Source organism: Thalassophryne amazonica, chromosome 13, assembly GCF_902500255.1.
Source record: "Thalassophryne amazonica chromosome 13, fThaAma1.1, whole genome shotgun sequence".
NCBI lineage: Eukaryota > Metazoa > Chordata > Actinopteri > Batrachoidiformes > Batrachoididae > Thalassophryne > Thalassophryne amazonica.
Window position 1 is genome coordinate 14,564,164 of NC_047115.1, and position 25,464 is coordinate 14,589,627.

General features: G+C 39.3%; 1 protein-coding gene across 1 annotated transcript; it reads left to right on the forward strand.

Moving 5' to 3' along the window:
* Nucleotides 1-224: 224 nt before the first annotated feature.
* On the forward strand, nt 225-23,736 carry LOC117523984. Its single transcript, XM_034185676.1, has 7 exons — nt 225-308; nt 12,772-12,899; nt 17,370-17,492; nt 17,640-17,667; nt 18,101-18,133; nt 23,189-23,348; nt 23,446-23,736. The coding sequence occupies exons 1-7, from the start codon at nt 269-271 to the stop codon at nt 23,570-23,572; spliced, it is 639 nt and encodes a 212-aa protein (XP_034041567.1). The 5' UTR covers nt 225-268; the 3' UTR covers nt 23,573-23,736.
* Nucleotides 23,737-25,464: the final 1,728 nt, after the last annotated feature.

Here is a 25,464-nt window from a genome sequence, read left to right on the forward strand (position 1 = left end):
AGCAGGGAAGTGAGGAACTGTGAGAGCTTAAATACAAGGGGAGTAATCAGGGTATGATGTCAAGCAGGTTTGGGGAAAGTTCTGGAAGGGGAGTGGCCAGACAAGACCCAATGAAAGCGACACTCTGAGCAGCATGGTGACGTCTCTGTTTTAAAAAAATGGGCGGGGCTAAGGTGAATAAACGCTGCATGCCCATCAGAAACAGCCAGATGATGTACAGTGTTTCAACCACGAGCAAGCGAACGATAGAATATCTGTCAGTATCTACATGTTGGGTTCTTGTTCTGTCCTTCTTCTGCTTTTTGTGGGTGAGTAAAAATGTGTTTTAATAAATACAGTCTAGGAATTGTTTATTTTATGTGAAGTCGTGTGGATTATAAATGCATCCTTGTTTACTTTAATAGGCGATAATTACGATTGCTTTAAGTGTCATATTTCTAAAAAAAAAAAAAAAAAAAAAAAGTCATAAGCGTTATTAGAGCAGTTTGATTCTGGTGGATGGATTCCCTCCTCGTACGCGACTGTTCATGCTTATTTTTCGCCACAAAATTCTGTTGATAAAGTCCGTGTCCATTCGCACGGCAAGACTGGTGGTAAAACTTGTTTGACAGACTCCCTTCTTCTTGGGATGATAAAAAGGGCCTTTTTGTTTATTGACAAAGACTCCTTTCTTTTATACAAAACGTTTATTCATCCTCACCTTGAATATTGTGTGCAGGCATGGTCACCATATTTGCAGAAAGACAAATATTTTAGGGAAAGTACAGAGAAGGGCCACTAAGTTGGTTCCAGAATTAAAAAATTTGTCTTATGAGGATAGGGTCTTACAACTTGGTCTCAAGTCCTGAAGACAGATGAACTCGAGGTGATTTGACTGAAATATATAACATTTTGCATGGCTTTGAGAATGTTGACCCCACTGTATTTTTCGAAATGAGAAGGTATACTGGTCTTAGAGGTCACGAATTGTGCTTGGAAGTTAACAGATTTAGACTGAATATGAGAAAAAAAAACTGTAACTGAGCAGTAAAGATTTGGAACAGTTTGTCACCTGAGGTGGTATTATCCTCGAGTATAGATATAATAAATGCCACCAGATTTTAAAATTGTTAATAGCTGCCTGTTTGTATTATGTTATGTGTCTTTATATACAATCATGTATACAAATATTTTACACAATAAAATGAATTATGAATTTAAAGCCTCGTAATAAGCTTTCATTCTCGCTATTTTTCTTACACGCACCAGCCGCGTAGTAATCCACGATGGAGACGGTAACGGCTAGGGCTGCAACAACGAATCGATAAAAATCGATTACAACAGGCGTTGGCAACACATTGCGTCATCGTTGCGTTGTCGAACGATTATGGCGCCAGTGCACAGAGCAGATCAGATGCTGTTTCGTAGAACTACACAGTTAGAATATGGCAGATGCAAGTAGACAAAAGAAAGTTAAGACTTTAAAAGTGTGGGAGCACTTTACGTTAAACAACGCAAAGACGTTTGTTAACTGCAACATTTGCAAGTCGGACCTCGCATGGCACAGGAGGCTCAGGCTGTCTGCACATCAGAGAGAGAGAGATGTGGGATGAGTCACGTGTGTCATTGTGAAATGACCACATAGTTTACAAGTTATACAGAGAATGTTGGACATATAATGAGTCTGGCTACAGTTTTTGATTTTAGGTTTTATGGTTAACTGGTTGTGCTAATTGCTCATTTGCAGCAATAAAATACCTTTTTTCACCATATACATATTTTATAACATTTATGTTTCAATGTTTTATGGCAACTCAGCACTTTGATAAAGCAATAACATTTGAAATTATTTTTGTTCTTTATTATAAACTGTTTTATTCTTATTTAATATTTCAACAGCCAAGGGACATTTGACAATTTGATTTTTCAAATAATGTTCTGTTGTGGTGGCCAAGTGGTTAATGCATTTGGTTTCAGTGCAGAAGGTTCCGGGTTCAAATCCCACCCCCGCCACATTTCTCCATGTAATATGGAGTTGCGTCAGGAAGGGCAGCCGGCGTAAAACCTGTGCCAATTCAACATCCAAGATCCACCTTGGATTTGCTGTGGCGACCCCGAGTGCAAACAAGGGAGCAGCCGAAGGGACTTACTGTTAAAGTGATGGAAGGAGAGAAAAATTGTTTCCCTGGCACATTTTAAAAAAATTCCCAGCTAATCGATTAATCGTGTCGAAACCCCATCAGATTAATCGATTACCCAAATAATCGTTTGATGCAGCCCTAGTAATGGCACACTCTCACGGGCACCACGATCTTATCTTAGATTATGACAAGATAAAAGTGGACGCTCTCGTTATGGCCGAACAACTTTCCAGTTTCTGGGTATTGTTTTAGTACGTGCTCACAGTCGATGTACTTGAATTCCTGCGCAAAAAGTAGTTCCCAGATAATTCTGATATATTCCTGTGAGATAAGTATATCTCATCTAAATCAATTCTAAAATTTACCAGTAATAAAATTATGAAGATAACTGAAGTTTTAAGAGTGGCTGTAATAAGTGTTTAAGAAATTTTGACCAATGTAGACTTCCTGACACTTGAAAGAGGGCCAATGTGACCCCAATTTTCAAGAAGGGTGAAAAGACCATAACAGGTAATTGCAGGCCTGTGAGTCTGACATCACAGGTTTGTAAATTATGTGGAAAAATCATTCGAGATAAGCTTGTAATCTTTATAGAAAAAGTGCTCTCGAACGATCAGCATGGTTTTCGAAGGGGCAGATCCTGTCTCAGTAATTTACTTGTTACTCTTGAGGAATGGACGCAAATGTATGACGAGGGCTTACCTTTTGATGCCCTGTATCTCGATTTTCGAAAAGCATTTGACTCTGTGCCGAGTGCCAGACTCATAAACTGCGAAAGTACGGTATAGAAGCAAGACTTTGTAATTAGAAAATTAAGTGACAGGGAACAGAGAGTTTGTATGAGTTTGTTCATCCAAGAGTCCTCTTGGATGAAGGTCACCAGTGGTGTCCCCCAGGGATCGGTCATAGGGCCGATATTGTTTTTGCTTTTTATTAATGATTTGCCATGTTCAAGAAAGTCAAATTGTAAAATGTTCCCCGATGACACAAAGGTGTATCACCCCATCCTTTCTTTAGCTGATGGGGGAAGACCTCCAGTCAGACATAGTCTCATGGCTTGGTCTGAAGAATGGTTACTTGGGTTTAATGAAGGAAAATGTAAAGTTCTCCATATTGGTAGAAAAAAATTCATCTTATGATTGTTTTATGAATGAAAAACAATTAGAAGCGGTTTCAGAAGAAAGAGACCTAGGAGTGTTGATTTCTAAGGACTTATCCTTTTCCCGCCACATTGCTCTGTTGGCAGCTAAGGCCAGTAGAATTCTTGGGATGATAAAAAGGGCCTTTTTGTTTATTGACAGACTCCTTTCTTCTTTTATACAAAACGTTTATTCATCCTCACCTTGAATATTGTGTGCAGGCATGGTCACCATATTTGCAGAAAGACAAATATTTTAGGGAAAGTACAGAGAAGGGCCACTAAGTTGGTTCCAGAATTAAAAATTTGTCTTATGAGGATAGGGTCTTACAACTTGGTCTCAAGTCCTGAAGACAGATGAACTCGAGGTGATTTGATCGAAATACACAAAATTTTGCATGGCTTTGAGAATGTTGACCCCACTGTATTTATTTTTTTTTTTAATTGAGAAGGTATGCTGGCCTTTGAGGTCATGAATTGTGCTTGGAAGTTAATAGATCTAGATGAAATGTGAGGAAAGAATTCTTTAGTAACCGAGCAGGAAAGATCTGGAATAGTTTGCCACCTGAAGTGGTCTTATCCTCAAGTACAGATATTTTTAAAGCAAATTATGATCTGTATTATAGTATAATGAATGCCACTAGATTTTGATTAATAGCTGTTTTTATTGAATGTTATGTCATTTATACAATCATGTATACAAATATTTTACACATTGAATTATGAATTAAACTTATGAGCATTGTAAAGGAGTTTGATATGGAAGAGTTCAGAAAGATACGACTGGAATGGATTGATTACCGTTTACAATTGACGATGAAAGACTTGACTGTTAACTTCGTGTTAAAGTCTGAAAGAGAAGCTGCACTGAAAGAGATCTGTCTGCGAAGAGACACATTCTGTGTGTTGTTGCTCCGACAAGAGCAGCACGCTGAGCAGTTTCGCGAAAGTAGTCCGGCGAGGTCAATCTGTGGGCGCGAGCTGTCCCACAATGCTAAAATAGCAGAGATGTCGGTCCAATGAGAGCGGCACCCTGAGCAGGGCGCTCCGCTCAGGGTGCAGGATTGAGCTCGCCGAACTACTTTAGCCACCCTGAACTACTTTTTGCGCAGGAATTCACCAAGCACTTCAGCTGTGAGCGCGTACTAACACAATCACAGGCGGAGCCGGAGGCTGCACGTCTACGGCTGCTGTTTTCAGGCCGCAGCTTGTTCTAATGACGTCGATTCAGAACATTGTTTATCCACCAGGAAGTCAGGGTGGGCGGCTCCATTTTTGTCAAGCAACTTCCGGTTTGCCACTACATCGATGATTAGCTACGTGGGAACACGGTACACTAGAAGTGACCAAACATGAGCAGCATTAACTGTTCAGTTTGGGGGTGCCACAACAACTGGAAGAAGAGGAAACTATCACTTTCAGAGCGATGCTTTGAACATGGAAAGGAGAGATCTGAGTGCTGTGGACCAGCATTTAACTTGTTCCCTCCTCCATTGAAATACGAGAATCTTCAGTGCTGGCTAAAGGTGCTGAATTTGAAAAATCCACCCAGACGTCCCTGTCCTTTTTATTTTATGGAGAAAAACCCCACACCACTGGATCTTTACCCAGAGAAATGATTGGACTATAACGCTCCGTTGAAGCCACAGCGGATGCTCGTGAAGCTGTTTGTAGCATTAGCTGCTGTCTCATTTACTGGCGTTTGATACAACCAAACACTGCATGAAATAACACCATACATATATTAACGTTACGTAATCTTGGCATTACGGTGATATACTACTTGAGTAGTATTTTAACTTGATTGTGCTCTTATAGAGGGTTTTCATGTGACATATCGGTCACGTCATTTTGTGTCCCGTGGCCATTCTGGATTACGACGCGGTGGCTGCTATGATTACACTTCGTGCATTTGGCGAACACTTGCAGAAGCTTCAACGTCGGTGTGAAGAAGCCTCACGGCACCGTGGCGCTGAGAGAGATCCGCCGCTACCAGAAAGCCACTGTTACCAGAATTTTATCTTATTTTATTCGCCAATAAAATTATATAAGAACACATAAAAATACTGCCGAGGATAACACAAGAACGCTTCCAATACGGATGCTTATTTGCATTGTGGTCCTCGAGCACCGAGCTGCTGATCCCAAGCTGCCCTTCCAGCGCCTGGTGAGAGAAATCACTCAGGACTTCAAGACCGAGCTCCGCTGTGATGCTCTGCAGGAGGCCGGCGAGGCTGACCTGGTCGTCAGCTTCCTCGTTCACAATATCGCAGCGTGACAGTGTCGGCCAGTTTGTTACATCACCACTAAATTGACTATCTGGTACAAGATATGGCTCCGCTGAACCAACTGCTACAAATCTATCACGATAAATAGCTTTACCTCGAGGATTTAAAATAACCGTACATTCTCTCCATTTTTCTATCACACCCCAGCCTCCTTGTAATCCAGAATGGAGACGGCACCTGTCCTGCAGCAAATCGGTCACGACTGAAAACCCTCTATACGAGCTTCAGTGGCACGGAGCTCGTAGTTCCTCATTGCGAAACTGTTCAGGCCGAGTGACAACACAAAGTAGTTAAAAATAATTGAAAATGTGAAATAGAAATAGAGACCTGGAATGGACGTCGCGTGACGAGCGGCGTGCCGCACGGCGGCCATTACTAAGGGTGGAGATAGACCTTGAGCCAGTTAAACAGAGACAGCAGGTGCATTTTGCGGCAGCGGCATCTTGTCTCAGCACTTCCTGTGGCGTCGCGGCAGCTGCTGCTGTTTCGTTGGCACCTTTATGTGTATATGTCTGCGGTGGCATCTTTGTGCCGGGGCACATGATGGTGTTGTATTTACCTGCGGGTGGCACATGTCTGTTTTTTATTTATTTCAGACGTGTACATCATGTAAAAGCATAAGCAGACCAGAGATGAAAAATAAAAATTCAAGTATTTAAAAATGCTGGCATCCGTATACTGTCGCGGCAGCTGCTGCTGTTCTTGTATTTCTCGCAGCACTTCCGGTGGCATCAATATGTGCCGGGGCACATGTTGGCGTTTTCTGTTGTTCATTTAATTATGTCAGACTTGTACGTGTAAATACTTTAACAGATCATAGCTGAAAAAAATAAAAATACAAGTTTTAAAAAATCTTCAAACTCGTTCATTAAAGTTCCAGCAATGAGGATAAGTAAAAATCATATCTAACCAGTGATACAACAAAAAAAAAAAACTAACATGGTAATCCTGTAAAATGACGACAAAAAACTAAAGAAAAACAATAGTGTTGAATTGACAGCAATAATTGCACAGATTTTATCTTCAAAACAGGCAATTAACAGCTTATCTGTTCCATATATTGTAATTGTTAACATGCAAAAACATTTATTTTGCGTTGTAGGTAGATGGATAGATAGTAAACAGTTACTGTGTTTTGTTAGTAAATGGCAGATGCCATTGTCTTCAGTATTTCTTGCAGCACTTCCGGTGGCATCATTTATATATATATATATATATATATATATATATATATATATATATATATATATATATATGCGGGTAGGCTGAAAAGTTCCAAGGCTCACCAAGAAGGAGAAATGCCATTTCAATAAAACTTGGCATGCATTAAGTTCAGCTCTTCTGATGACTGTTATTTTCTTCCAGGTTGTGAGGTAGTTTGTGGTTCATAGCCAAGTTTGAAAGTTCGTGGTAGAGGGAAACGGCAAAAATGGACACAATCTGGCATCGCGGTGTGATTAAGTACCTGCATAAGAAGGGGTTAAAGCCCAAGGACATTCATGCGGATATGGTTGCTACATTAGGGGATGAAACTCCCTCCATATCTACAGTGCAGAAGCCTTACAGGACAAGTTGGAACATGCCCAGCTGTTAAACAATTTCTCGGATACTCACTCGACTGAAAGCCGCCTGAATCTTTCTAATGATTTCCAATACGGAGGTGTTTCTCTGTGCTGCCACGCGAATCTGTCCGCACGTCTTTCATTACAAAATCTCCTTTAACAGTGGAATGTCCGGATAAACTGCTGATCCCGACCTCTTCTGAAACTTCTCAGCTCTCTCACGATGTCCTGGATCAACAGAGGCTTAAATTTGGAAGTTTTCAGCTTGAAACAGGCTGACGACGGCGGCTCGGGGCGTGGCGCCGTGGGCTGTCCTTAAAGCGATAGTAACACTCCTTAATCTCTCATCAGCCATTAAAATTTTCACCGAAAACCATATGAATTTCTCAAATGGTGTCCACTTGGATGTGCCTCAGTTTCTGAAAAATTTTTGATCAAGCAAAGCGGCAGTCTCTCAGGAAGAAGTCAGACAAAGGAATTCTGACAGGAGGGGTGGACCAGTGCTCACTCAAAGCCTGGCCACAGGCGAATGACGCAACCGACAGGCGTGAAAAAACTCATGCATGCACACGAAGGTTCAAGGTTGGCTGATGTAATCACACATGATTCAAATCCATATAGTTTTTGAAAAAAATAAAGGTACGATACTTTTCTCACAGACCTCTTATTTTCATTTTTTTCATCTCTGGTCTGCTTATGCTTTTACATCTCTGAAATAAATAACTGAAAACACCGACACGTGCCTCGGCAGGTTAATAAAACACCAGCATGTGCGCCGGCACATAAAAATGCCAACGAAACAGCAGCAACGGCAGCTGCCGCGGCACACGCAGATGCCACAGGAAGTGCTGAGACAAGATGCCGCTGCCGCAAAATGCACCTGCCCTTGCTGACAGAAGCGAAATGAGGGGAAAAAAGGCAGCCAGTGCGTCACCATCAACTGCACCAACTACAAAAACAAATTCCCGAATACTAAAATGAACTGTACAATAGCCTTAATGTAATTATGTAAAACAAATATCTATTTTAAAGTCGTTATGTCACAATTTAATATCGATATACTGACACTATAACTCAACACCATAAGTTCTTCATTCAGCTGCGTTCACATGCATGCAGATATGGAAACAACAATGTTTAAATATGTGTGTGTATGTATATACTTGCAGTGTTTAATATGAAATGGCAGGCACGTCCATTCCACATCTATATTTACATGGGTTATAGACAGCGCCACCTAATGGCTGCCTGTTTACGGCTGCGCACTCAGGCCGCACGCTTTTTCCTCCCGAGAAGCAGAGAATCTGTACTTCTGTGGTCCACTTTACCATCCAAGGTAAGGGTAAAGTTTGAATTTTTTTTTAGATTAAATAATGCACAATAATCTTTTAAAATGTTTACTAATAGAAGTTATTACCTGGAAGTAACAGTGTTACTGAATGAACTCTTAAGTTTTACCAGTATTTTTCTAAAACCAGCTGAGATTTTCTTGTCTGCCAATTGTTTCCAGTGAAGTGGACAAATTTGTCAGACGGCTGGACACAGAATTAAAGAAAGAAGGAAGACATTTGTAGTGTTAGGTGGGGCTCACTTTAAAAAGGGGGTATATTGGCATGAACTGTTACAAAAGAAAATTATTAGGCCCGTGAAAGATGGAGAGTTTGTCGGATATATTAATGCTGAGCCTATTTAGACATGCGAGTGTCTATCTCTCAGGAGGCTCTGAGATCAGTCTGAGGAGATACTTCAGTGATGTCCACATAACGTGATGCTCTTCCGGCATTTTGGATGGGTGTGTTTTAAGCTTTTATTTTGGTTTAATAATGTAAAAATAAATCTAAATAGCGGCCTCCGGCATTGAAAGTTTTGAGCAAGGTGAAAAACAAACTGTCCTGTTGTATACTCAACAAAAATATAAACGCAACACTTTTGGTTTTGCTCCCATTTTGTATGAGATGAACTCAAAGATCTAAAACTTTTTCCACATACACAATATCACCATTTCCCTCAAATATTGTTCACAAACCAGTCGAAATCTGTGATAGTGAGCACTTCTCCTTTGCTGAGATAATCCATCCCACCTCACAGGTGTGCCATACCAAGATGCTGATTAGACACCATGATTAGTGCACAGGTGTGCTTAGACTGCCCACAATAAAAGGCCACTCTGAAAGGTGCAGTTTTGTTTTATTGGGGGGATACCAGTCAGTATCTGGTGTGACCACCATTTGCCTCATGCAGTGCAACACATCTCCTTCGCATCATCCGTGAAGAGAACACCTCTCCAACGTGCCAAACGCCAGCGAATGTGAGCATTTGCCCACTCAAGTCGGTTACGATGACAAACTGGAGTCAGGTGGAGACCCCGATGAGGACGACGAGCATGCAGATGAGCTTCCCTGAGATGGTTTCTGACAGTTTGTGCAGAAATTCTTTGGTTATGCAAACCGATTTTCAGCAGCTGTCCGAGTGGCTGGTCTCAGACGATCTTGGAGGTGAACATGCTGGATGTGGAGGTCCTGGGCTGGTGTGGTTACACGTGGTCTGCGGTTGTGAGGCTGGTTGGATGTACTGCCAAATTCTCTGAAACGACTTTGGAGACAGCTTATGGTAGAGAAATGAACATTCAATACACGAGCAACAGCTCTGGTTGACATTCCTGCTGTCAGCATGCCAATTGCACGCTCCCTCAAATCTTGCGACATCTGTGGCATTGTGCTGTGTGATAAAACTGCACCTTTCAGAGTGGCCTTTTATTGTGGGCAGTCTAAGGCACACCTGTGCACTAATCATGGTGTCTAATCAGCATCTTGGTATGGCACACCTGTGAGGTGGGATGGATTATCTCAGCAAAGGAGAAGTGCTCACTATCACAGATTTAGACTGGTTTGTGAACAATATTTGAGAGAAATGGTGATATTGTGTATGTGGAAAAAGATTTAGATCTTTGAGTTCATCTCACACAAAATGGGAGCAAAACCAAAAGTGTTGCATTTATATTTTTGTTGAGTGTAGATCGAAAGAACACAGTGATCACATCATATGATTACATTATTAATTTACCTTAACATTATATTGCTACACATTTTGTCCCAATGCATGAAACAAAGTTTTTTTTTTTTTTTTTTTTTTTTTTATTAATAAGTAATATTTTTGGGTGGAATAACCCTTTAAAAGGTTAACTTTTTTAAAAAAAAATTGTGCAATACTATGTGCCCCTGAAAGCGCAGACTTTCAGGAGCCTGCTCTCTGCCCAGCCTGGAAGACATTACCAGCTCTCGCTATCTCAGCAGAGCTGCCAGCATCAGCAAAGACACATCCCACCCCAGCAACCACCTGTTTGACCTACTACCCTCTGGCCAACGGTATAGGTCAATCAAAACTAAGACAACCAGACTCAGGGACAGCTTTCTCCCCAGAGCGATCACTGCACTGAACAATAACAAACCACTTTAATCTGCACTTTTCAAGTTTCTTGTGCAATATCTGTAAACCATGTGCAATATTCCCATGCAATATGATTCCACAGTTGTATATAATTTACATTTTATTTTATCTCATTTAGTTGTACATATACTCAGAATAAGTTATTGTTAAATTTTATCTTTTTATTTGGCTAAAAATTACTCACACTTCAGAAAAGCACCTTTTTGGAGTTGTACTCAAATCTCGTTGCATTGCAAATTACAGTGACAAAGGCAATTCTGACTTGGCTCTAGAGACCTACTACCTGATTGTTAAATTGTAAGTATATTTGGAGTGAAATCAAATTTGAAAATAGCAAGTCACGCTCTTGAATCACAGGTCGGTGGCGCACCCTCTGAAGAAATGCCCTGAATCAACGTCAGTAGAAGGAAACAGCGTGCGGCCTGAAATTGCAGCTGTAAAAGTGCGGCCTCCGGCTCTGCAGACACATACCATTGCAATTTATGGCCGGTTGTCGGGCCGGGACTGATACAGAAGGTTGCAGCAATGCACCAATAAGGATGCCGGCTGCTGTTACATAGAAGTAGGATGAGGAGAGTACAGTGCAACAGGGTGGATAAAGCTGAAAGCCTCAGACCCACCGAATAATGAGCCACGCATGGGTGTGTCAGTGATTATTCAAAGAATGATCCACGTTTTAAGCTATCACTTATCTGCAACTAAGGCGACCCTATGTGCCTCACGTGCCACGTATCAGCCTCTTATGAGCCACGGCCGACCTGTCATCTGAGCTCCGTCCAGCCTCCAGTGGCTCGTGTCGCCACATATGATCCATGTAATGCGACGTTGGTGCACGTTTAGGCATGGGTTTGGTCCAAACCTTCAGCCCTCCCACAAGGTCCCTTTTTAAAGTGTGGGTTTTAATTCACAACATCCATTTAAGATGTCACTTTTTTTTTTTTTTAAACGCAGTCCAAAAAGAGACGCTCCAGTACATTCCAGCCGGTGTCGCGTATCCATGCACCAGGCTGCTATTCACCTGTGGTCCAGAGTCATTAAATGCACCAGACCAGCCAGAACTGAACCACGGGTTCCTGGACAGTCGCCTCTGCGCTTCCTCTCGCTGGCTTTAGTTCTTTTGACACCGTGACCCAACTTTTAACTTTGTGTTCATCCGTTAATATTTGTGAAATCGCTCTTTTGTGTGCTGCTGTTCTGCGGTCCTGGACAGCCGTCTCTCTGGCTTTATTATCCGCGTTTTATTATTTTTGTTAGACATAGCAATATAAGTGTAGGAATGACATCCAGTACTTCTTTCTATGTAGATTTGTGGCAGAACATGGTGGGAATAACTGCACACAGTAACAGGGTCAGGGCTGGTGGGGAGTCACTGCAGTGTTCACGTGGATTGAGCATTGCTCTGATTATATTCTCAGTTGTCTTTATACTTATATTTATTCCCCCTTTTGATGGTGTTGTTAGAAATCAAAACACGTGGATTAGTAACATAATACAGTGACATAGTAGCCACATCCAGCAGTTGTTTTTTTTTTTTTTTTTTTTTTTTTTGTGGCCTCCTGCACCTTTCAGTCAAGCCGCACTGTGAACCATCAGTTTGAGAGTCAAGTCGTCAGTTAACTGGGGATGCTACAATTTGTAATTATTTGTCAGCACACATGTAGTTGTGTTAGTTATTTAAAAATTTAATTACTGTCCTCATTGACTGTCGTTGCTGTTATCACAACAGAGTAATTACAACAATATGAATTTGACTATTTGATTGTGAATGCTTTGAAATTTATACTACACAGGGACAGGGTTTCTCGTACCTGTGCAAGCAAAAGTCTTGACGAAAAAAAGCAATGTTTTGGCATCCTGGCAAAATTTCCTTTGGTATTAATAAAGTTCTTGCTTATTCTCTTAAATGATTCATTTATTTTCTATACCACTTATTTCAGTTCAGGGTCACAAGGGAGGTGGAGTCTGTCCCAGGGGTCATTAGACAAGAGGCCGGGTAACATAGCAATGAATATTCATATGCAGCAAATCTTTATTCCATATTATTCTGTAACATGCAGAGTTCCAAGGCATTTCCACACAAACACAGAGGCTAAGATAGATCAGATAAATAAGTACACTCAATGTAGTTAAACAATAAACAGGTAAACAAAGCGTCTGAGTGGGTTTATGGTGGCACTGCCTCCTCGGTGGCACTAAGATTTTTGTTGTTGTCTCAGGTTGTCACTCATTGAGCAATGCAGAGAACAGACTACACTGCAATGTCACTCAGACAAACGGAGGTACTCTGTACAGCATCCCTGAGTTTCACGCATCTGATTGCAAATACTTTTGGACCAACAGCACTGTAAGTGGCACAAAAGAGTTCTTTGCTTCCTGTTTTATATAGAAGAGGACAAAGTATTAGCTCTACTGATGCTAGCAGTCAGTTGTGTGTCCTTTTTGTTGACCAGCCGGCAGTCATTTGTTGTAGTTTTCAAAGTCTCAGACATGTCTCCTGAGGAATCCCACTCCATTCTTTTTTGGCAAATCTCTGAAGCTCCTCCTGATTTGATCGTCTTCAGTTCACGCCGCCTTCTAGATATTGTCATTTGTTCAGCTTTGAAAACTTTGCAAAACCTTGTAATTGTTAGAATTTCCTTAAGCTCATTTCACACCGGGTCTGTGTTGATTTGCATTGTGCTACATATCTGTTACACTGGAATGGCTGTGTATGTTGCTCACGGGGGGTGAGGGGAGCTTTAGCCTCCCTGTTCTTCTTCTGTGGTTTTGGCCTTCCTTTTCTTCTGTGGTTTTGAAGTTTCACTGCCAGCAACGTTCAGCATGAGTCCAGTGGGATGAGTAAAATCTAGCATGCAGGTATGTACTATTTAAAAAAAAAAAAAAAAAAACCCGGAATAGGTTTTTTTTTTTTTTTTTAGCCACACTGGTGTAGGGTAACTTACAGTAGTACAATGTTACGTAGAGTTGAATACAGTAGCGGAATCGCATAGACTTGTGTAGAGCCCTAGCTGAACGCAGTGCTCTATACCAAATGTCTGGAAAAAATGAAATCAGTTTAATTTTTTTGTCTGTTTTGCAAACCCCTCTGCAAAACGGACACAAAAAATGTCTGCTGTTTTTGGCAGTGTCTGCTGCTTTTTTTTTTTTTTTTTTTTTGAGACCTGCTGTTTGTGTTCTCGGGATTTTGAAAGAAATCCATTTTATGAATTGAAAGAATGCAACCATGTTTTCTGATTTGCATTTTAATGGATGGATCCCTGCCAGCTCATGCACGCTTATTAGACTCATGCATGTTGGATCATACGCGCTGCGTGGATCAAACCTGTTCACACGTGAATGTGAAACCTTTTCACACTTGAAGTCACGCTTCTGTAAACTGCTGCCTGCTCTGCACAAACCGAGGCACAGTTTGCTTTTTGAGAGATCGCCATGTCGGCCCTCAGCAGCACCAAGACAACGAGGGTATTCACGCTTCTGCAAAGCCTCCCGGCTGTGAACAAATTCACAGCCATCAATTGTCGCCATTTAGCAGCGCCACGGCAGCGAGGGAGATCACGCTCCTGCAAAGCCTCTCTACACAGCAGCACTCATTCCTCTTTGCAGCACTTCTCAAGCTCCATCAGGTTGGCTGGCTGAGCAGCTCTGACATAGTGACCATTGGGTTCTTGGTCACATCCTTGACTAAGGCCCTTTTTCCCTGATTGCTCAGTTTAGACGAGCGGCCAGCTCTTGGGAGAGTCCTGGTGGAACCAAATTTCTTCCATTTATGGATGCATTTAAGTCATTTTGTCTATTCTTGCTTTCAATGAATCTAAAACTATTCAAAATTAGTTCAAATTGGGCTTGCCAAAATAGCTTTAGGGGTCACCACCCCTTCGACTCCTGCTGGGGGCTCCCAGACTCATGGCCATGACTCATGATCATGTAAATTACCCGGCACAAAAAATGGTCCGAGCTAGAACCCTGGTGGGACCTTATATGTAGACAGGTGTGTGCCTTTCCAAATATTGTCCAATCAACTAAATTTACACCAGTTGGACTCCAATTAAGATGTAGAAACATCTCAAGGGTGATCAGTGGAAACAGGATGCACCTAAGGTCAATCTTGAGCTTCATTGCAAAGGCTATGAATACTTGTGTACATGTGAATTCTTTATTTATTTTTAATAAATTTACAAAGCTTTTTTTCACATTGTCATTATGGGGGGTATTGTGTGTAATTTTGAGGGGAAAAATATTCATCCATTTTAGAATAAGGCTGTAACAACAAAATGTGGAATTCAGTGCTGTGTCGCACCTTGACTATTTAGCCAGTGTATGCTGATTGTATGAAAAAAACGCTGGCGTACATCTGATATGTTATGGGTCAGTTTTACTTATATATATATATATATGTATGTGTATGTGTATATATATATATATATGTATATATATATATGTATGTGTATATATATGTATATATATATATGTATGTGTATATATATGTATACATATATATATGTATGTGTATATATATGTATACATATATATATGTATGTGTATATATGTATATATATATATATGTATGTGTATATATATGTATACATATATATATGTATGTGTATATATATGTATACATATATATATGTATGTGTGATATATATGTATACATATATATATGTATGTGTATATATATGTATACATATATATATGTATGTGTATATATATGTATATATGTATGTGTGTATATATATGTATGTATATATGTATATGTATATATGTATGTGTGTATATATATGTATGTGTATATATATGTATATATGTATGTGTGTATATATATGTATGTGTATATATATGTATATATGTATTGGTAATATCATATGTATGTGTAGATTATTGTATACATATATATGTATGTGTATATATATGTATATATGTATGTGTATATATATGTATATATGTATGTGTATATATATGTATATATGTATGTGTATATATATGTATATATGTATGTGTATATATATGTATATATGTATGTGTATATATATGTATATATGTATATATGTATGTGTATATATATGTATGTGTATATATATATATGTATGTGTATATATGTATGTGTATATGTGTGTGTATATATGTATGTGTATATGTGTGTGTATATATGTATGTGTGTGTATATGTGTGTGTATATATGTATGTGTGTGTATATGTGTGTGTATATATGTATGTGTGTGTATATGTGTGTGTATATATGTATGTGTGTGTATATGTGTGTATATATATATGTATATATATGTATGTGTGTATATATATGTATATATATGTATGTATGTATATATATGTATGTGTGTATATATATGTATATATATGTATGTGTGTATATATATGTATATATATGTATGTGTGTATATATATGTATATATATGTATGTGTGTATATATATGTATATATGTGTTGAGAGCACGCTGATATACATTGTAATACGCCGAGCAAATTTTGGGCGGGATGACAATTTTCAACGTATGGGTCATATGCCCAACAGATGTGGGATATAAGTTGTAGGTAAGTTATGCGATTGACACGTTACTTGTAATTTACTCAAGTCTAAAGGTGTCCACTAACGCTGGCCATTGATTAGCTGAAAGCTGCAGTCCTCCTGCGGACAGACTTTCATTTACACGTGGCATAATAAAATCTTAGCTGTTTGTTTCAGTGGGATTCATCATCACAGTCTGACTAACACGTATCTACATAACCCTTCCTGGTTTTGGAAAATGACTTCTGAAAATACTTTAATTTCTTTTTATGGCTGGAATTGTAGCATTTTAAAGGAAGTCCCTCTGTGCTATTTCTGCTCCAGGTGCATCAAGTTGAGACAGGCTGTCACACGTTCACAATTTAGCCTGCCTTTGTTGACCGTATTATAAACACTGGCATATGTTGAATAAATTAATGACGCTGTCACACCTTGACAATTACCAGTGTATGCCGACAGCCCAGTTTCCACCGAGTGGTTGGGGTTATTACTGCACGGTGTGGTGCGGATCAGAAACTAAGTAATTTAACTTTATTTATTTAGTCTTGGTGGATCATTTTCATCGTGACCAGAATGCTGATGAGTCAGTCAATGGCTATGGTAAATGCTGCCATGAATGAATGAAACGCTGTGACTCTTTAAACTTGTGGTCTGATTGTGACCAGAGCTTTAAGAGTTTAAAGATCACAAGTTATTCATTAATTCACAGCAGACTGAGGGACCGGGTTGATCAGTCCAAGAACTGATCAAAGTGGCGGTCGCAATCTGATCGGCGATCAGACCACAACACCGGCATCTGCCGAGAAACACAGCTGTAACAGGAAAAACCCCAGCAGGGCTTGCTTTTAAAATGCTATGATTCCAGCCATGACAAGGAATTAAAGTATTTTCAGACATTGTTTTCCAAAATCAGTCTTTATGTGGATACGTGTTCTTCAGACTGTGATGATGAATCCCACTGAAATGACCAGGTAAGATTATATTACTCCTTGTGTGAACGAAACGGTCTGTCCACATGAGGACTGCAGTTTTCAGCCAATCAATGGCCAGCATTAACGGTCGTATTTAGAGTTATGAGTAAATTGTAGGAGACGTGTGTCACTAATCGCATAACTTACCTACAACTTATGTCCCGCATTTGTTTAACACGGTTAGCATATACTGGCTGCATCATCATGGTGTGACAGGGCCTTTTAAGCTTGTTTTATGTGTTGTATTTGATGAAACAGACACAGGTTACAGTTAATGTTACCTGTTTTGAAAACCTCGTCTAATGTTTTTGACTGTTCATTTTAGGACCATGTGCTGGCGAACAACTTGGAACAGTTGCCTGGTGTGGTGCAACAACACACTGATCACAGCCTCAGGACCACTGGTTGCATCAATGTCATCACGTACACACGAGATTGTGTCTCTGAGGTAACACTAACTGTACACTGATGATGCATGATGTGTTTATTCAATAGTAGGAGGAACACTGAGTAGTACATCAGTGTTGTGATTTTGCTTTGTTCCAGACAATAGTTATAAATTTATTGTGCTTTTTTTTTTTTTTTTTTTTTTAAGGGGGTAAAGAAGATGGCGTCCTGCTTCAGTAAGTGATATAACAAAACTAATATCATTCCAATAATTGTGTGTGTTTTTTTTTTTTTTTTTAAGCACAGTGCCTCAAAAGGGATGCATTTTAATAAAACTTTGTTTAAAAGATGGTTTCAGATTGTTCATCCAGAATAATTCTGCATCCATAATCTGTCAAATATTTTTTGAGACATCCTGCTAATGAACAGATTTTTGGGATGTGTCAGACACATGGACTCCAAGTGCCCCTTAGTTTAGATTCATCTTCCTACCTTTTTTTTTTTTTTTAAATCACTGTTTGCATGCATTTTTGTTGTTTCCTCCTGTAGGCTGTTTATCTTTAAGTAAAACGTGTCTATTATCCAGTGTTTTTAAAAGGTTAAATTAAGACAATTGTGCTTTCTAACAGTGTTTGTCTTGGCTGAAAACATTTTTTTAATTATTTTTAGTTGACTGTGCTGCTGACTCTCAGAACCTTACAGGTAAGCAAAATCATTCTATTTTTATTAAAGGGTCCCTGCCACGCTATGACTTTTTTTTTTTTTTTTACCATAAAATTACACTGAACAAGTATTTAGACGTTTCGTTACCCATGTGAGAATTTGAATTTTCCGCCTCCGAGTTGACCTACTTTTCGCTGGAACGAATGTGACGTCATTCGAGTAGATGTCTCGCAGCGCCGCTCTGTTTACCAACACGGCACACACGGACAGTGCGCAATTATAGCGAAGATTTAAGTGACATATCGATTGTTTTTGAAGAAGATGAGGAAGTTTCTGATGAAGATATTAACGGTGTAAATAATGATGGCTCCAAACCGTGTATGTTCCATCTGAACGCGACAGAGGATGAAGTGCAGCTGACAGCAGCAGCGTTGAGGAGGACACAGAATGGTTTGTTCACTCACCACTTTCTTACAAATGATCATTTATTCTTGTGTATGAAAAAAAAAAAATATTTGAGCAGCACAGCATGCTTAAATTCAGGAGTTTGTTCTAAAATCACTGAAAATAAAGTACATTCTGTATATATTTAATCATTTATAAGTCAGTTTCTTGTGATTGCTATTTCTTAACTTTTTTTATTCAAAGCAAATGACTGCAAATCTTTATCTGAAAAGCTGTAGACCCACATGGGATGGGGAAAAAAGATTACTAAATAAAAGAAACTTACTTCTGTCAAATTTTATCAGGCATAATATTGTAGAAAAATGTTTGCTTTGAATAAAAAGTTAAGAAATAGCAATCACAAGAAACTGACTTATAAATGATTAAATATATACAGAATGTACTTTATTTTCAGTGATTTTAGAACAAACTCCTGAATTTAAGCACGCTGTGCTGCTCAAATTTTTTTTTTTCATACTTAAACACACTGTACAAGGAATAAATGATCATTTATAAGTGGTGAGTGAACAAGCAATTCTGTGTGGCTTGGTGGTTAGCACTGTTGCCTCACAGCAAGAGGGTCATGTGATCACTTCCAGTAGCGGCTGCTGGTCTTTTCAAAGAGGGGGAAGCTCATTGTCAGCTTGCATCACAAACTTGTCAGTTTATTTATTTATTTCCTTTTCCACAAAATGGTCTGTGACCAACTTGTACCAAGTAGGCGTCTTTTCCAGGGACTTGACCAGTGTTCTCTTGATGGCCAGCAGAGCTCGGCTGTTGTGCTGTGGGTGTGGTGAAATACTAGACAACACTGTCAAAATATGTTCCGCTGATTCAGTATATGTTGACTAGTATCTGGGATTGAGAGAAGGTATGCTTTAGGAAACATAGTATGTGCAGGGAAGGTGGGCTGTGCTTGTGTAACTCTGGACAGTCATGAAATTTGGGGATGGGAATTCAGAGGTTTTTATTGAGGAATAAGTTTTTCCACTGTTTGTGGACTCATGCGATTTCTGTTTTTTTGCTGACAACTTCTCCAGCTTTTGAAGAACACAAGAGCTCACAGGAATTATACATCGAATGCCAAGATTGAAGTTCAGAGATACATGACTGATCCTCCCTTGCAAAGATCGGACGATCCTCTGGTCTACTGGAATGACCACAGAAATGTTTACCCACATTTATTCTTGTTGGCTAAACAATATTTATGCAACTGTACCTAACTTACAAACTGCTACATTACTACCTTTTTAAGTTGCTTGTTTAGTAATAAAGTACTCACCTTATTAGGAGTGATCAGCTCAGTGTTCCCACATTTGAGAACGGCTTCTCTTCCTGGTTGGCTCCATGTTGATCCAAAAGCAGAGATGATGAACAAACCCACATGTTTTTTGTTGTGACGGGTGCCTTTAAGGTCAACACATCGGTTTTTTAGGTATAGGTGTTAAACTTTACAATCTTGCATATTTTCCAGTTTTTAAACATCAAAAATGACAGTGGTCTAGAATTACTTGTAATAGACATCTTCGTCCTTAACATCACTTTATTTACAGGTATCAAGACAATACAGTGGAGAGAAAGTGTTAAGTCATTATCTATCAAAGTACCCACTTTTCCTGAAAGCAACATCATGTGAGGACTGTTTGCTCTCCTGTCACTCACAATTCCATGCCCCTCTCAATCGACGCCACACCCTCCCACGCCAGAACGGGGCCAAAAGTTTGAAACTGAAAAAATAAGATCTGAAAGTGGGGAAAAAAAAAAAAAGATCTGAAGGTGAAAAAAGAAATGAATGAAAATTATTTGATCAAAATAATTAGAGCTGAATCAAAAATATATTTAAACTGAAAAATATGTATATATCTTACACTTGATACTTTTTAAATGCTTATAAAATTCAAGAACAAACATTGTATTTTCAGTTTCAAAATTTATTTTTTCAGTCTTTTTATTCTCAGATTACAAAACTTTTGGCTTGGATTTAGCTCCATAGGTCCCCAAATTTATGCACCTGCCTAATTTTGTTTAAAGAATTATTGCACACTTACTGTAAATCCTGTAAACTTGATTTCACTTCTCAAATATCAGTTTGTCTGCTATATGATATATTTAGCTGAACCAATGATTTATAAAGGAAAATCGTGGAAATAATCAGGCGTGCCAAAACTTTTGCATACAACTGTATATACACAAGATAACTTCACAGGGGAAAATGGTGTACTCTTTTGTTTTCGGCTGCAATCACCGACAGTGGCGAAAAAGTGCAGTTTTTTTGGTTCCCAGTGGAGAAGGGAAGACAAGGCAAATGTGAGAGGTCATGTTGGTAAGTGTTAACCTACACAGCTAACCAGAGTTCTCTCGCGTGCAAAACCACCTCAACACGTTTGAGCTCCAGGTCATAAACAAATCGCAACAAGTTCACTTTCTACCACATCAACACTTTTTCTTTGTATTTTCACTTTGCTTGTGTGTAATTTGCCCAAAAAACACAAAAAATAAATGCCGTGTTTCTGTCCCTGGAAGGAGACAAATTATGCCATGTGTCATATTTTGCTCCTTTAGTGCCCGCTCTCAAACGAGACTGCGCTGCCCAGTTGCTCTCAGGAAAGACAGATTCAACTGATTATAGCCAAATTTATTGGCTGTAATCATAGTGAAGTACATTTTAATTTATTGACTTGTATTTCATAAATTCTATGGTGACATAAAGAATCCAACTAAATTAGATAGCTGTTATTTGGGAGATCTTGCGTATGTCATTAATTTATTCATTCATTATTTTCTGCAACTTATCTGGGTTGTGGTGACATAAATTCAGTTGAATAAATTTGCTAAAATATAGATTTTAAGTATTTTTATTTGAGGGAAGTTCAACTAGATTAAAGTGGGTTGATCCACTCTGTATGAAGAGTTTTATCTATAAAATTTAAAATATTGATCTGGATCCTTTACATAATTTTATGTGCATAAACAAAACTTCATTTGCTGAAGTGGTTATTAATATTATGTTTAATATGAGAAACATGTAGAAATACCTTGAGTTGTGTGTGACAGTGAGATTGATTATTTTGTCTGTCAACTCAGCAAAAAAGACTTCAACATTTGACCACCTGACTATATTTAGTGTATGACTCGTCATTGGAAGTTACCGAGCGCTCAAGCCAGAAAGAGAGAGCGAGTTGCTCAAGTCAAGTGAGGAGCAAAAGGCTTTCTGAGGACAATGCAACGAATTTCTCTAATAAAAAAAAAAGTGCACAATGCAGTGTCCTAATCAGAATTATTGAAGTACCTGATTTTTCTAAGTCCACAGCTTAAAATGTTTTAGTAATAAATGTGATAATCGGAATATATAAGCTGTCCAAAATTATTCCTCAATTTTTTTTATTTAACATCATGCAATAAAACATGCTGACATAAAATATTTTTCAGTAAATTTGGACATACCAAGTGTTTTGTTGTGTGGCTGGGGTGCCTGGCTGGCTTCTGGTTTCTGTCTTCTGTTTTTCCTTCCAGGTGGCATGCATTCAGGACTGAGTGGCTGTGTGGCTGAGTTATTAGGACCTCACCCTGATCACCTGAGGCTGGTCATGTGCAGCTCGTCAGGACTCACAGCTGTGGTGCATTTATATGGATTGGGGCATGGTTGCATTTAAGTCTGGAGTACACAGTGTGTATTTGCCAGAGACTCGACCTTGTGAGCAGACGTGTGAGATCGACGTCAGGAGAACAATCTCACCATCACGGACGCAGAGACCGCTCCAGGTTTGACGCCACAGTCTGTGAAGGAGGATTGGGTGAGGTCTCACGCTCTTCAGCACACTTCCTGAGGTAATTAGGTTTTGGTGACTTTTATGAAGTAATGACAGTGGATTTGGTGTCCCTCACACCTTGTGTTAGTGAGCTGTCACGTTATGCTAATTATCTAATCAGCTTCTGCTGCAGTGGAGATTTGAACTGAGTTGTTCTGTGCCTGCAGGGTAGGAAGCTGATGTATAGATTTAAGCCAGGAAGTGTTTGCTGATTGCGTGCACCTTTTGAGTTGTGTCTCTCTGTGTGGAGTTGGACTCACCTCATGTTTTCTTTCTTCACAGACTCGGTTTGTCGCGGCCACCTGGGGGGTGTCGGCGGGGTCCCTGGGTCCGAACTGCTGTGGCTCCGGACCCTTTGCGCTGTTGAGAGTGCGCCGTGTTTTCACCTCACCAGACCGCGGACGTTTTAGTTGTTTAGCACTACTACACTGTTATGTTTATTAAATTCTGTTATCCTTTGAACCGTGCTCTGCTTATTTTATGCTGGCTCCTTCAAACGCTGGTTCGGTGCTTCGACCGCATCCGAAACATAACATGTTTACTGTGCTTGGCTTCAGTGTGAAAGGTTCCCAGTTCAAACCCCACCCCTGCCACATTTCTTTATGTAATGTGGAGTAGCATCAAGAAGAACATCTTGCGTAACACGCCGTCATGTGACTCAAACACATATTGATGTAACACCATCAGTGCTATGAAATGGCACATGCTAGGTTTTTTTTTTTTTTAAGAAACTCCAGGGCTGTCTCATGTAAACCGGTTTGATGAGGAAAGGAGACATTCCAGCATTATTCGTACTCTTATTTATTTCCAAAGTAACAGAACATTGCTTTGTAATTCACAGTGCAACCATACATGATGAATTCCACCACCACTGTCATAACTACTGTTTCCACAAGAGATGGTGGCCTGACATCTGTCCAGATTGTGCTGTCAGTGCTGCTGTTGGTACTCTTTGTGGCTGGTGTGATTTGTGGTCTGATCTGGAGAAAGAAGATAAGCAGGTAATAATCGATTGTTTCACATTTATAAAACTGTGCTATACCCCATCAAGAGATATTATATTTGTTTTCAAATTTGCTGGTGTCAATTGTCTTGTAGATACTGCACCAGGATGATGGAGAACATCAAACAAAATCCGATGGTTAGATACAAGGTAGCTCATCAGAATGAGCAGGAACAAAATGTGGGAGAGAATTTTCCAAATGAAGTCGTTATCAGCTCTTGATGTAACTTTTGTACCATCCAAAACCTCTTAATTAATGCAGTACTTTGGCATTTATATACAGTTGTGCTCAAAAGGAACATGAATAACACGAACCTTTTTTTTTTTAGTCATGGTTAGTGGTTGTGTAAAGACATTTATTGTCAAACAGGTGTGTTGACACTTTAATTTTAATTTAACCTTTAGTTAAGCAGGTTAGTCTCATTGAGATCGAGACCTCTTTTGCAAGGGAGACCTGGGCAATCATAAAGTCTCCCATTCACCTTTATATCATAATGATAACAAACAACCCAAATGACTCTAATCAAAAGTTTACATCCCCCTGTTCTTAATACCGTATTACCTCCTTTAGCATCAGTGACATCTTGGAGTACAACCCCTGGCAAAAATTATGGAATCACCGGCCTCGGAGGATGTTCATTCTGTTGTTTAATTTTGTAGCAAAAAAACAGATCAGACATGACACAAAACTAAAGTCATTTCAAATGGTAACTTTCTGGCTTTAAGAAACACTATAAGAAATCAAGAAAAAAAGATTGTGGCAGTCAGTAACGGTTACTTTTTTAGACCAAGCAGAGGAAAAAAATATGGACTCACTCAATTCTGAGGAATAAATTATGGAATCACCCTGTAACTTTCCATCCCCAAAACTAACAACTGCATCAAATCACATCTGCTCGTTGACATTGACCCTATGTCATGAAATTGACCCTATGTGTCTTTTTGCAAGGAATGTTTTCACAGTTTTTGCTCTATGGCAAGATGCATTATCTTCTTGAAAAATGATTTCATCATCCTCAAACATCAGAAAAGTGTCCAAAATATAAGTGTCCAAAAACTTGTGCATTTATTGATGATGTAATGACAGCCATCTCCCCAGTGCCTTTACCTGACATGCAGCCCCATATCATCAATGACTGTGGAAATTTACATGTTCTCTTCAGGCAGTCATCTTTATAAATCTCATTGGAACGGCACCAAACAAAAGTTCCAGCATCATCACCTTGCCCAATGCAGATTTGAGATTCATCACTGAATATGACTTTCATCCAGTCATCCACAGTCCACGATTGCTTTTCCTTAGCCCATTGTAACCTTGTTTTTTTCTGTTTAGGTGTTAATGATGGCTTTCGTTTAGCTTTTCTGTATGTAAATCCCATTTCCTTTAGGCGGTTTCTTACAGTTCGGTCACAGACGTTGACTCCAGTTTCCGCCCATTCGTTCCTCATTTGTTTTGATGTGCATTTTCGATTTTTAAGACATATTGCTTTAAGTTTTCTGTCTTGACACTTTGATGTCTTCCTTGGTCTACCAGTATGTTTGCCTTTAACAACCTTCCCATGTTGTTTGTATTTGGTCCAGAGTTTAGACACAGCTGACTGTGAACAACCAACATCTTTTGCAACATTGCATGATTTATCGTCTTTTAAGAGTTTGATAATCCTCTCCTTTGTTTCAATTAACATCTCTCGTGTTGGAGCCATGATTCATGTCAGTCCACTTGGTGCAACAGCTCTCCAAGGTGTCATCACTCCTTTTTAGATGCAGACTAACAAGCAGATGTGATTTGATGCAGGTGTTAGTTTTGGGGATGAAAATTTACAGGGTGATTCCATAATTTATTCCTCAGAATTGAGTGAGTCCATATTTTTTTCCTCTGCTTGGTCTAAAAAAGTAACCGTTACTGACTGCCACAATCTTTTTTTCTTGATTTCTTATAGTGTTTCTTAAAGCCAGAAAGTTACCATTTGAAATGACTTTAGTTTTGTGTCATGTCTATGATTTGCTTTATTTTTCTACAAAATTAAACAACTGAATGAACATCCTCCGAGGCCGGTGATTCCATCATTTTTGCCAGGGGTTGTATCTTGTGGTTTTTAGCACTTGCAAACCCA